The sequence below is a fragment of the Phocoena phocoena genome, chromosome 4, assembly GCF_963924675.1.
Source record: "Phocoena phocoena chromosome 4, mPhoPho1.1, whole genome shotgun sequence".
Classification (NCBI taxonomy): Eukaryota; Metazoa; Chordata; class Mammalia; order Artiodactyla; family Phocoenidae; genus Phocoena; species Phocoena phocoena.
In genome coordinates this window covers 15,258,533-15,273,597 of record NC_089222.1, presented here as the reverse complement: position 1 = coordinate 15,273,597, position 15,065 = coordinate 15,258,533, and the positions used below count along the sequence as shown (strand labels likewise).

Here is a 15,065-nt window from a genome sequence, read left to right as displayed (position 1 = left end):
CCTGTCGGTTATTGTATGAAAGTTTATTTCGGATTTGAATTTCTTAACTAGCTTATATCAATTAGGCATGTACAATAGTATCAAGAGAAAGAGATATTACAAAAATATTGGCCACCATCACAATGTCATACCCTTCTGCACAGAAATTCATATTATTCAGTTCTCTCAAAATAGAGAAAATTAAACATTACTTTTTTGTAAGGTATAGAAAAAGCTTGTGTTTATTATAAAATAATGATTCTCAAATTTCTTGGGATAATAAAACCTTTGTGTGTTACTTTTAAAGTTAAGATCCTCAATCCTTTCAGTGGACAGTCTATGCAACAGGTCTCAAATAAGCCAAACACATCTAATCAGAGTTGGAAGACAGCTTTTATGTTACCTCATCTAGTCCTCATAACATACAGCTCGAACCCTTATAGTACCTTGAGTAAAGTTGGCTACTTTTAGTAGTTGACGACTACCAGTACGAAAGAACCAACTAACCTTCTATTTGTTTTCCAGTACTGCAGATATTGACTATTGTTCCTTAGTTCTAAGCCAATATATACTTCTCCACAAATTTCACCCTCTGGTCCAAGTTCTGCCTTCAGCTTCATATGAAGCATACCTAATTTTTCTGCCAATCAGACTTTCAGTGCAAATTCTTTCCTAGGTTGAACACCTAGGTGCCTCAACCATTTAAAAGTAAGATCTGGGGGCTTCCCTGGTGGAGTGGTGGCTAAGAATCTGCCTGCCAATGCAGCGGACATGGGTTTGAGCCCTGGCCAGGGAAGATCCCACATGCCGCGGAGCAACTCAGCCCGTGCGCCACAACTACTGAGCCTGTGCTCTAGAGCCCGCAAGCCACTACTGAGCCCGTGTGCCACAACTACTGAAGCCCGCGTGCCTAGAGCCTGTGCTCCACAACAAGAAAAGCCACCACAATGAGAAGCCCACGCACAGCGACAAAGAGTAGCCCCTGCTGGCCGCAACTAGAGAAAGCCTGCGTGCAGCAACAAAGACCCAACACAGCCAAAAATAAAATAAAATAAACAAAAAGATTTGGACACCAATTTCTAGGAGCCTTTAGGATTCTCAAAGAATCTAGAGTTTTTCCTTTTATTATTAAAAGCTTGAGAATCTAGTTACTTGAACTAAATTTTAGTCCATCAGATAACGTAACTAGGGATAACTGAAGTGCAAGTTTTCTCAAAGAGTTAAGAGATCAATGGTAAGCACTCTGACAGTTAAGCCCATCAGCTCTGGAGTCACACTGCCTGGGTTCAAATACTGCCTAAACTGTTCACTTACTGTGTATCCTCTGATAACTTGCTTAACCTCTCTAAGCTTCAGTTTCCGCATCTGAAAGATGTGGATAATATGCATACTTAGCTCATAATGTGAGAATTAAATAATCCATGTAAAGTGCTTGTCACTTAGTGTTTATAATCAATAAATGTTATTCTTATTGCTCTTATTCTGTTGACTGAATAACGGGGGGGAGGGTTCAACACTCCACTAGTCACTGAACTAATTATTATCACTATCATTATGTTTCAAGTATCCATGACTGCTGAATTCATATTTAAAATATAGAACAAAATTAATTGATCATTCATCTCATTATATTACCGGGATACTCCATTCTGGTCAAACAACACTTGAAAGATGAGTTTCACCTGAGAGGGCTCATTTACATTAGAAGGTGTATTCCTCAGAAAAGAGAAAAAAGAAATGTATAGGAAACATTCTGCAGTAACTCAGTGAGAAAATGTCCCACTTCTAATTAAAGGGCATCCCATGAAATGTAGTATTTTTTTTTTTTTGCGGTACGCAGGCCTTTCACTGTTGTGGCCTCTCCCGTTGCGGAGCACAGGCTCAGCGGCCATGGCTCACGGGCCCAGCCGCTCCGCAGCATGTGGGATCTTCCCGGACCGGGGCACGAACCCGTGTCCCCTGCATCGGTAGGTGGACTCTCAACCACTGCGCCACCAGGGAAGCCCGAAACGTAGTATTTTAAGGACTTATTTTCTGTGATGCAGGGTCCATATTTTTTCCAGCTCAGATGGAGCTTTCTTTTAAACAGGCTTTTTTAGAGCAGTTTTAGGTTCACAATAATATTAAGCAGAAGGTCCAAAGATTCCCAGTATACTCCCTGTTCACACCCATGCACAGCCTCCTCCGTTATCAACAAGCCCCACCATAGTGATACATTTGTTAAAACTGGTGAACCTACACTGACACATCATTATCCAACAAAATCTACAGTTTACATTAGAGTTCACTCTTGGTGCCTTACATTCTATGGTTTGGACCAAAGTATAATGACATGTATCCACCATTACAGTAACATAGAGTAGTTTCACTGTCCTAAAAATCCTCTGAACTCTGCCTATTCATCCTTTCCTCCCTGCTAAACCTTGAAAGCCATGATCTTTCTACTGTCTCCAAAGTTTTGCCTTTTCCACAATGTCATATACTGCAGTTGGAATCATATAGCACATGGCCTTTTCAGACAGGCTTCCTTCATTTAATATTATTATGCATTTAAATTTCCTCCATGTCTTTTCATGACTTGATGGTTCATTTTTTTTAGTGCTGAATAATATTCATTGTCTGCATGTACTACAATTTACTCATTCACCTACTGAAAGACATCTTGGTTGTTTTCAAGTTTCGGTAATCATGAAAAAAGCTGCTATCAACATCTTTGTGCAGGTTTCTGTGTGGGCATAAGTTTTCAACTCCTTTGGGTAAACTGAGTGTAACTGCTGGATCATATGGTAAGAGAACGTTGAGTGTTGTAAGAAACCACCAAACTATTTTCCAAAGCGGCTATACCATTTTGTATTTCCACCAGCAATAAATGTGAGTTCCTGTTGCTTCACATCCTCACCAGCATTTGGAGTTGTCAGTGTTCTGGATTTTGGCCATTCTAATAGATGTATAGTGGTATCTCTACATTTGCATGCATTTCTCTGAATTATTTGCCATCTGTATATTTTCTTTCCTTTTTTTTTTTTGGCTGCACCACACAGCATGTGGGATCTTAGTTCCCCGACCAGGGATCAAACCCGCGCCCCCTGCAGCGGAAGTATGAAGTCCTAACCACTGGACCGCCAGGGAATTTCCTGAATATTTTCTTTGGTGAGGTCTCTGTTAAGATCTTCGGCTCATTTTTTAATCAAGTTGTTTGTCTTCTTATTGTTGAGTTTTAAGGATTCTTTGTATAACAGTGCTTTATAAAATATGTCTTTTGCAAATATTTTCTCCCAGCTTGTCTTTACATTCTCTTGATAGTGTCTTTCACAAAGCAGAAATTTTCAACTTTAATGCAGTCCAACTTATCAATTCATTTTTTTCATGGCTAATGTATTTGGTGTTGTATCTAAAAAGTCATCACCAAACCCAAGGTCATCTAGATTTTCTCCCATGTTATCTTCTTGGAATTTTATAATTTTACATTTCACACTTAGGTCTGTGATCCATTTTGAGTTAATTTTGTGAAGGATGTAGAATCCATGCCTAGATTCATTTTGTTGCATGTGGATGTCCAGGTGTTCAAGTATCATTTGTTGGAAAGACTCTTTGCTCCTAAAACTAGCTTTTAATAGAGCATTGTGTGTAAAATATAAAATTCCTAGCAGATGTGAGCCTATTTGCATTTGAAAGATATTCAAATACCAGACTGCTTGATAATAAGCACAAAGAGATGTACAAAGAAAACACAAAGAGAATTCAGGATGGACGCATGTGAGGTTTAGAGGCTGGCAGGGTCAAGGACTAAAATTAACAAAGCAGGGGAAAAAAACCCCAGGTTTCCTAGAGTTATCAGAGTTGGTGAGATGTGTAAATGCCAGGCAGCCAAAGAGAAGAGTCTCTCTTCTCTTGTAGGACTCTATTCCTACATTATAAGAAAGGTATGAGAAATTCACTAGCTTCCCTTTCCCTCAACTCTTCTCTCAATTTCCTGTATCTAGTCATTACACAGGCTGTCTATGAATGTAGTGGGCAACTGCCAATGAATTTCATAGACTGATTATGATATATCCCAATGTACTGCAGTTAAAATCCTGTTCAGATACTAAAATGCTACTTTTAAATTCAGAGCATTTGCTACAACTAATGTATGCAAATATTAAAGTGATCCACAGGTAGATTTTACATGTAATTTCCATCCAGAAAAAAATTAAGCATCTAATTTTCAACATTACTGTGAAGTTTTCCATAGTGAATCTGCATTTCTGCTTTAACTGAAATGTATGCATCTTCCTTCCTATCAGAAATGACTTGCCAGGTCAAAAAGGAAACTTTGTTCTTTCATGAAAGAAAAGTGCTTTTTACCACTGAAATCTCCTCCCCCTTCCTGCTCCTTCCAGACAAAGATATAATTTAACTGTGTACTTTACAAGTGGGAAAATGACAAACACAGCATTTCTGCTAGCCAAGGGGTGAAGAGACCTTAATCATTAAAAACATGAGTAGCGGCTGCAATGTAAACATATGAAAACTATTACAAAGGTAAAATGAAATAGGTCACATGAATATCCCCAAGGGAAATATCTGGAAAGGTTATCTTTAATTTAGGTATATTAAGATAAAGAAAAATATTTGTCCATCTTTACTGTCACTATCAATAACATTTTCTAAAATGTTGGAATCTCTTAAAACTGAGGCCCTAAAACCCCAAAATCACACACAAAATTTGTTGCATATAGATATGTTGCTAGAGAGAGGGTTCAAATAGCAACTCTGAAACAACAGAAAATTTTTAATATTGACCATTTACTTTTTTCATAAGACCAATGAGAAATACTTAGATTAGAATTGGCTACATAAAATAGGTAATATAATAAAAGATTCAGTGCCACATAATAATGTATATAACCTAATGAAATGATTCATTATCTGGAAAATGTAGTACCTTTCAAGAAGAAGTTAAAAGTTTCAAGGTGTGTACACTGAAAGCAAAATACTGTTGAAAGAAATTTTAAAAGATTTCAATGTTAAGACATCCTATGTTTGTGGATCAGAAGACTTAACATTCTTAAGGTGGCGATACTCCCCTAATTGATCTACAGATTCAATGCAATCCGTATCAAAATTCCAGTTGCCTTTTTTGTAAAATTGACTACTGACTCTAAGGTTCATTTGGAAATGCAAGAGACCCAGAAAAGGCAACATAATTTGAAAATAAACAAAGTTGGAACCTGAAACTTTCTAGTTTTGAAACCTAGTACAAAGCTACAGTAATTAAGACAATATGGTTCTGGGAATTCCCTGGCAGTCCAGTGGTTAGGACTCGGCGCTTTCACTGCCATGGGCCCAGGTTTGATCCCTGGTCAGGGGAACTAAAACCCCGCAAGCCGTGTGGCACGGCCCAAAAAAAAAAAAAAAAAGATAATATGGTTCTGCCATAACGGTAGGCAAGGCATATAGATCAATGGAATAGAACTGAGAATTCAGGAATAAACTTTTATGGTCAATTGATTTTTGACAAGGTTGTCAAAACAGTTCAATGGGGAAAGAATAGTTTTTTCAACAAATGGTGCTGGGATAACTAGATATCCACATGCAAAAGAATAAAGCTGGATCCCTACTTCCCACTGCACACAAAAATTAACCCAAAATCAATATTATAAAACTCTTAGAAGAAAACATAGGAATAAATCTTTAAGACCTTGGATTAGGTAATGGCTTCTTAGATGTGACACCAAAAGCACAAATGGCAATAGAAAAAAATAGATTGGATTCATCAAAATTTCATCAAAATTAAAACCTTTGTGCTTCAAAGCATACCATCAAGAAAGTGAAAAGACAACCCACTGAGCAGGAGGGTTGCAAATCAAACCTCTATAAGGAAGTTGTATTCATAATACATAAAGAACTTATGCAACTCAACAACAGAAGAATAAACAACTCAATTAAAAGCTGGGTAAATGATCTGAATAGACATTTCATGAAATATACAAAAAATGGCCAATAAGCACATGAAAAGATACTCAACATCTTAGTTATTAGGGAAATGCAAACCAAAACCACAATGAGATACCACTTCATATGCACTAGGATGGCTAAAATGAAAAGAAAGACAATAACAAGTGTTGTTAAGGATGTGGAGAAATGGAATCCTCATACATTGATGAGAGGATTATAAAATGCTGCAGCCACTTTGGAAAACAGTTTGGCTATTCCTCAAAAAGTTAAACATAGAGTTACCATATAATTCTATGTAACTCCATATACTGGGTTGGCCAAAAAGTTCGTTTGGGTGTTTGGTAAGATGTTATGGAAAAACCCCAATGAACTCTGGCCAACCCAATACCATCAATTCCACTCCTAGGTATATAGCCAAGAGAACTGGAATTATAGATTCAACCAAAAACTTGTATGTGTTATAGTAGCACTATTCTATTCATAATAGTAAAAATGTAGAAACACTATAAGTGTCCATCAACAGATGAATGGATAAACAAAATGTGGCAATATCCATACAATAGATTTGGCAATAAAAAGAAATGAAGTACTAACACATGCTACAACATGGATAAACCTTGAAAACATGCTAAGTGAAAGAAGATAGTCAGAAAAGATCACATATTGGATGAGCCCATTTATATGTGATGTTCTAAATAAGCAATACAGAGACAAAAAATAGATTAGTGGGTGCCAGATGCAGGGAAGAGGGGAGAGGGGAGGAATTGCTAATATATTTAGAGGAGTATTTTTGGGGAGTGAGGAAAGTGTTCTATAAATAGTTAGTGGTGATGGTTCACAACTCTACAAATATACTAAAAAAACTACGGAATTGTACACTTAAAAACAGTGAGTTTTATGTTACGTAAATTATATCAATAAAGCTGTTATAAAAAAGTTTCAAGGTGTGAATGATGGAGGTAAGGAATTGTGCTTGGAGCACAGAAATAGTTCTGCTCCAAATAATTAAAAAAAGGAAAGAAAAAAAAGGATTGTTTTAAGTCACAGTCATTACTAAGAACATTAAAAGTTTTTCCAGGTGATCACAGTTACTGATAAGCTCACAAAGCAAAAAGTATTACTGGAAGTTTGTTCTTTAGAATTAATTCAACAGTATGCTATAATTGTATTAAAAAACAAAAGCTATATTATGATGATTAGAGCAATTTAACTCTTGAGGAAAAAATAAAGATCATTTAAATATACAACTTTTTTTAAGGCTAAAAGAACTAAAGAGACTCATACTATTCTGGATGTGCCAATATTCTAACTTTGCTCTATGAAATTACCTGAAGAAAAAAATTTCAAGACAAGTATTCCACAGGATAACAATTAAGTAGCTCACACAACTGAGCTACTAAAAGGAAACAAAATTAAACACTCAAATCTTTCAAAATTATAGTCAGTTTCTTAATGCAAACCAGAAACACTACAGAATTCAGATGTTGCACCATTCTAAGAAGTTACAACACTATTACCTAAAAAATGGAAAGTTAAAAATAAGAACTACCCCAACCTCTCTCCTCATCCTCCAGAGGAAAAAAAAAAAAAAAGAATAAAAACTAAAGTTATTGGCTTTGTACACATGTCATGTTTTATCTGTCTGAGGTCTGATCTGGAATAATGTGGTTACCTATTTGTCAAAGTGTGGCACACTCATTTTACTTATTACTATTCAAAATGACCACAGACTAAACTTTTTTGTAATGGTCAAAAGGTGCCATTCACTGAATACTCAATATATTTAAGGTATAATTTTAAAACCTTCACATACTCCATATCAATTCATTTAATCCTTATATCAGTCTGAGGGGTAGGAATTACTATCCATTTTACAAAAGGATACAAAGCATGTACACCTTGCTTTGACCACACAAGTTACTGAAAAATGTCATCAACCCCTGCCAAGGAAGAGACCAAACCCAATTTTTACATTTCATTACAGGTTTAAAAAAAGATTACAAAATGCAATATTGGCATATTTTCCCTGAGAGTCAAATGGAAATGAATATGTATTGATAACACAGGCTTATCTTTAAGCAACAGAGTTGTGAACTTAGCACTCCACTACTACATAACCTCATCGTTAATTGATAGCATTCAAGACAGTGGATAACTGGTTTATATTCCTTTTAATTCCTACCAAATTCCTTCCCAAGACAGACAGAAAAAACCAGACATATCAAAAGAAAAAAGAACAATAATTTATTCTAAATGTAGCATTTGCATTTAAAATATGTACATATGCTTTTCAGAAGAGAAGGGCTGAATGACATTATTGAGTTGTGCAGTACTATTCAAGACACTAAAAAAGTAACGTTTAAAATACTTTATAGAGGCAGAGAAAAGTAAAGCCAACAGAAATACTTACTTTCCCCTCCATGAATGTTTTGTTGTGTAGAAACATGCTAAATCCTTATTTTCCCTAATTATGTTCATTTTGTGCTGAAACCTGAAAGATAAAAATATGGATAAATTTCATAATAGTGCTATCCTTAAGAGTTTTCCCTGAATCTCCCATACCATAATTTCATAGCCTGCCATATGTCACTGATTTTAAGACACCAATTTTTCTACACGACCATAAGGTTTTAAAGGATAGGGATGGTCTGTTCACCTCTCTATCACAGCCTTTAGCACAGCATATTGTCACAGCTCTCTTCCACTACACTGGGTTTCTTGAGGACAAGAATCGCCCTCTATCAACATCTCGATTGCAGAGAACCTAATTTAAAAAATGTTAAAGTAAATGAATCTTTAAATCTCACATTGCCAAACAATGTCTTAACACATGATGGGCACCCAAGGGTCAAACCAATCTAATAGGTTTTTGTCTATTAGACAAAACACTTAGCTAAACACTTAGCTGCTAAGTGTCAGCCATCTTGCTGTCCCTGTCACTTTAAAGGGAACCTATTGTAAATAAGTAAGGTTTAATTTAATAGTCTCATTATAAAAGTAATTCAAGTACATAATAAAAAATTTTTAATGTTCATAAAGTAAAGCATCTTTCATCCTAGCATCCAAAGATAATCTAGCTTCCCTTCTTCTATCTAAGAGAGACTTTTTTTTTTTTTTTTTTTTTTTTTTTTTTCTGCGGTACGCGGGCCTCTCACTGCTGTGGCCTTTCCCGTTGCGGAGCACAGGCTCCGGACGCGCAGGCTCAGCGGCCATGGCTCACGGACCCAGTCCCTCCGCGGCATGTGGGATCCTCCCGGACCGGGGCACGAACTCGCGTCCCCCGCATCGGCAGGCGGACTCCCAACCACTGCGCCACCAGGGAAGCCCTCCTTCTTCTATCTAGAAAAAATAACTTTTTAAACAAAATTGAGATTGTCATTCATACCACTTAACCTGTTTTTACAGAATATTAACCTTTTTCCACAGAACTATACTTTGAGAAAATAATTTTTAAGTCACATGGTATTCCATACTAGAACAATGCTACTCAAAGTGTAGTTGCAAACATCAAGATGAGTGCAGAAATTAAGTGTTTAGAAATGTTTGTTACAGTTTGGTTAGTGAACTCTCTAGTTAAACAGGACAGTTGAAGATTGTTGAACTTCCTAACAGCCACAGGCAGAGGGACCATGTTATGTGCAATATTTCAAGATTAGTTTGTTGACTATAACCTTGAGGTGTAAAAAATCCAGAATCCATTTATCTCATGAAAAAATTTCAATTTAGCTAATTTTACAGAATAATTGCATAAACTGGCTACTAATGAAAGACTGATGATAAATTTTGAAAATTCTGCATCATTTGCTTCACACTGAATAAAAGTTAAAAATGAATATGGTTATTTATTTCTTGTGTCACTTGGCTATTGCTTCCTACCCTTAATAATTAGAAATGCTCTCTAAAAAGTACTGTAAGGTACATACCAAAGGGTCAATAATGCAAACTGGTTAGAAGTATGGTTAGAAGTATGGTTCACTTAGCTTTCTTTACATCTTTATATGTCTAAACTTTTTTTAGTCAACAAGTATTCTTTTCATAATTAGAATAAAACCATTTTTATCCAAAAACATTTTTATAACAGCTTTTTGAGACACAATTCACACACTATAAAATTCACCCTTTTAAAAGTGTACAATTCATGGGTTTTTAGCATATCCACAGAGTTCTACAACCAACACAGTATTTTTATCACCCCAAAAAGAAACCCCTGCTAGGAGCCACTCCCCAATCCCCCTCACTCCCACCACCTGGCATCCACTAATCTACTTCCTGTCACTACGCACTTGCCTATTTTGGAATCCCATACAAATAGAATCATACAATATGTGGTCTCTGTGACTGGCTTCTTTCACTTAGCATAACATTTTCAAAGTTTATCCATGTTGTGGCATAGATCAGTTTCCTTCTATTGTATAGATGCAACACATTTTATCATCAGTTGATGGGCATTTGTGTTGTTTCTACTTTTTGGCTATTATCAATCATGCTGCTATGAACAATCATATTGTGTGAATGTTTTCATTTCTCTTGGATATGTATCTGAGAGGCAAACACATTTTTAAAGATACCTCTATTTTGACATTGCTTTCTTCATTCTTCTTGTTTTTCTATCAGCAAATTAGCAAGGGCCTCTGTACTCTATGTATTGTAGAACGCTCTTCCCCTAAATACCTACATGGCTAACACCTTCAGCTCCTTCAACTCTGTCCAAATGTCACCTTTACAATGAGGCCTAGCCTAACTATCTTGTTTTAAATTGTGATTACCCTCCTCATTCTACACTCTCTATCTTAACTCCTGCTCATATTTTCTCTAGGGTACCTTTCAGAGTCTAACGTGCAATTTAGTCTATTTATTATTTATCTAATCCTACTAGAATATCCAGAGAGGTATTTTTGTCTGTTATGCTCATTTTCTCTAGGCTCTCCAGAGCTGGCAAGAGTACCTAACACAAAACAGGTGCTCAATGAGTATCTGAGTGAATGAATGAAATTCAGCAACCCCATGAGTAATTCTGATGGCCACTTCAAACTTGATATTCTAACAGGTACTCCCAAATAAGGTTTTGGCAAACCTTCCAGAAAAACATCAATTCATGCTCTGAGGAATAATAGGAGAACCACAAGTAACAGCAAGTTTAGAGAAACCATTATGGTTACCAGAGAGGAAATATCTCTTAACAGTCAATGACATCTTCCTACTAGTGTGCATGGAGACAGTTAAATATAGTCCTGTCATTTGGTGTGCTGTTTTGTTTTTTCTGGATTGTGTATCTGAAATGACACAGGCAGCCAACCAAGAATTACTACACCCAGCACACATCATCCCTGCCTCCTGAATTACTTGTAGTAAACGATATTGCTGAAAAGAAACAGGTTGGATCTCTGAAAAGGTGCCAAAAAAGTGAAAAACTATAGGTCTACAGATGATATTTTCCCCTTACATACTGTAACTGAAGATTGGAAAAATGTAAGAAAAAGGAGGACAGAAAAGGTAAATGGCTGACATTGAAGAGTGGAGTTTGGATTCTGAGTCCACAATTTCTTACATCAGAATGACTGACTGAACCAAAGACCTATCTAGAGAAAACTGACAAGAAAGAAAATGTGTTTGAGTGAAGACTGGCTGACCTCATCAAGGGACTTTAAAAGGAAAGTGAGAGAAAAAATAATATGAGTTTAAAATGACAGCCACAGAGAACTTATGGCATGACCCAGGAGTAAAGATCCCTAATAAATCAAAGGGGAGGGGGAAATCTCACACTAACAAAGCAAATTTAAGAATTAAAAAAAAAAACCCTAAAGAATGATCTCATAAGTATCACTGGTTTGGGGGAATATGTAACTCAAACGAATTTTTTAGGAGGGGAATGAATTAAAACAAGTTTACATCAAGAAGGCTTATCTACAACTTTTTGGAGACCTATGAACTCGGGGGTGATGAAAATACTAGACTCCAGAGAGTTCCAAGGTTAGGATAAAGGGAGAGAAGATAAAACACATTAATATAAAATTAAACTACTAGAAGACATACAGATGGCCAACAGGTATATGAAAAGATATTCAATGTCACTATCAGGGAGATGCAACTCAAAACTACAAGATACTGCCTCACACCTGTTCAATGGCTATTATCAAAAAAATAAAAGACAACAAGTTTTGGTGAGGATGTACAGAAAGTAGAACCCTTGTACACTGTTGATGGGAATGTAAAATGGTGCGCTACGGAAAACAGTATGGAAGTTGCTCAGAAAATTAAAAAATAGATTAGGGAATTCCCTGGCGGTCCAGTGGTTAGGACTCAGCACTTTCAGTGCCGTGGGCCTGGGTTTGATCCCTGGTCAGGGAACTAGGATTCCACAAACCGCATGGCACGGCCAAAAAAAAAAGAATTATCGTATAATCCAGCAATCAAACTTCTGAGTATTTATCCAAAAGAACTGAAATTAGGACCACTAAGAGACAGCATGGCCATATTCACTGCAACATTATTTATAAAAGCCAAGATGTGTAAACAACCTAAATGTCCATCAACAGATGAATGGATAAAGAAAATGTGGTATACACACACAATGAAATATTATTCAGTCTTAAAAAAGGATATCCTGCAATATTCAACACCACCAGTGAAACTTGAGGACATTATGCTAACTGAAATAAGACAGTCACAGAAAGACAAATACTGCATCATTCCACTGACACGAGTTATCTATAATAGTCCGACTCACAGAAGCAGAAAGGTAGAATGGTGGTTGCCAGGGACCAAGGTGAGGGGGAAATGGGGAGTTGCTAATTAACGGGTATAAAGTTTCAGTTATGCAAGGTAAGTTCTAGAGTCTGCTGTACAGTACTGTGCCTATAGTTAACAATAATGTATTGTACACTTAAAAATCTGTTAAGAGGGTAGATCTCATGTTAAGTGTTCTTACCCTCAAAAAATTAAATTTTTTTTTTTTTTGGCTGCCTTGGGTCTTTGTTGCTGCGCACGGGCTTTCTCTAGTTGTGGCGAGCAGGAGCTACTCTTCATTCTGGTGCAGGCTTCTCTTGTTGTGGAGCACAGGCGCTAGGCACGCGGGCTCAGTAGCTGCAGCGCACGGGCTCTAGGCCACGTGGGCTTCAGCAGTTGCAGCTCGCAGGCTCTACAGCTCAGGCTCAGTAGTTGTGGCGCATGGGCTTGGTTGCTCGTGGCGTGTGGGATCTTCCTGAACCAGGGATCGAACCCATGTCCCCTGCACTGGCAGGTGGATTCTTAACCACTGTGCCACCAGGGAAGTCCCAAAAAATTAAATTTTAAAAATTTAAGAAGTATACCACTAGCTGGCCTGTCAGAAAAAAAATACTGTATTCCTGATGCAGATGACAATGCTAACAGAAAAATATAATGTAGGATTAAAGGATTCTCTGGACATCAATACAAGTTCCTGTGGCCAAAATCAGCACACTTGATAACTACCTCTCATGTTTTAGGAAGCAACAAGTGATATTGCTATTCTGCATCCAACCCTGAATGACAACAATCCAAAAAGGCTAAGGCTAGTAAAATGGAAGTGCTCTTTATGGAAGAAAATCACTCCTCTACCTGAAAAGCTCACTTTCAGCCATGTTATATTTAGGTAAGGATACACCGGAGAGATAATGAAGGCAGGAAATACTTACCTAAGTAGCCAAGTTAACCCCAGAAATGATGGGATAATTCAAAGCTAATGTTAGTGCCTGCGCAGCCTCAAAATGGAAATTAGGATAATGTTTTTCTATTCTGAATCCTCAGTAAAGATTATCCTAAAATTGGGGAGGGTAGGTGACCCTAACCAAAAAATTATGACATGTCATGAAATTATGCAACTTTTATTAAGTATTCATCATGTGTTAATGATGACACTGGGCACTTACCACCCATTTATGTATCTCACTGTCCCCATAACAACACTAAGATACAGGAATGATGATCCCCATTTTATTGACAAGAAAACAGAATTAGAGAAATTAAACCACTTCTCTAAGGTCACAACAACTGGTAAGTGATTGGGCCAGGCTTTTGAACTCAACCTGCTTAACTCCACATTCTATGAACTTAAGCTTAACTATAATACCTTCCTTCAAATTTAGAAAATCAAAATAAATTCATTCTGACCATGTAATTACAGACTTATCATTGACAGCACATTCCTAGATTAATTCAGAACTAGTGCCAATTATTATCTTCACCTGGAAATATGATTAGGCAATTGTTGGAAACTTTGAAACTCACAATTTCAAGCAGTGAAACAAATTACAGTACTTAACACAGGGCAAAAGAAATAAAACAAAAAAGATGTTGCCAATGCTGAAATACTCTACTATGTAAAAATAAACATTTTAAATGTTTCCATCTATAAATAAGCTTACATATTTTTAAAAAAACAAAGTGTTCAAAACAAATACATGACAACAGAAATCTGCTACCAATATGTGGTTTCAGGATAATTTTTAAGGAGAATCCAACAGAAAAATACTATTCTAACAAACAATGAGCTTTTAAAAGAATCAGATTAATGAGATAGGTTGGGACCTACTTCCCAATGGTGCAATATTAACCTCTCCATTTTCAAGTAAATCTATTTTATATGCTCAAAATCTCAACCACTTTGCGATAAAGTCATTTCATCTAATGAAGGTAATTGGTGTGGAAACTGCATTAACTCTTTCAGACCATGAGGATATTTCTAGACACACAGATAATTCACTAGTGGATAATGGTAATGCACAGATATCAGAAAATACAGAAAAACTAAGACAAAAATATTCTGTGCTTGACTATGTATCATTTAAAGTGACAGTTGGAACAACTTCAAAAGAACCATTGGAAAATGAGTAAAAGCAAGTCTAGAGGTCCCCCAAGTGCCGTGGTCAAGTGATAATTCAATCTGGGAAGACCCACTTGGAATACCTCCCTGTAGCACAGATAACTAGAGTTGCTATCGCACACACTAAACATTAACTAATGATGAGCACAAGAAGCTAATGTTAGTAAGACACAAGCTGAAGTAGTTTTAATAAGCTATCACCAAGATAGAAGTAGTGAGTTTTAAAAATATTACTTATGGTCAAAGACAAACTAGTGATAACTGCCATTTACTGGCTGCATGGCCTTGAACAAGTTTCCTATCT

General features: G+C 36.6%; 1 protein-coding gene across 2 annotated transcripts in view; it reads right to left on the bottom strand.

The window, feature by feature from the left end:
* Positions 1-15,065, bottom strand: part of DNAJC13 (DnaJ heat shock protein family (Hsp40) member C13) — a 123,033-nt gene that overhangs the window by 97,930 nt on the left and 10,038 nt on the right. Inside the window, exon 2 of one of the 2 annotated variants that reach the window (XM_065877076.1) lies at positions 8,330-8,410. In XM_065877076.1, the coding sequence (XP_065733148.1) occupies positions 8,330-8,397 (68 nt within the window). In that variant the 5' untranslated portion in view covers positions 8,398-8,410. Of the gene's footprint in view, positions 1-8,329; positions 8,411-15,065 lie in introns of those variants that run through there. The other variant, XM_065877075.1, reaches the window with a different exon arrangement.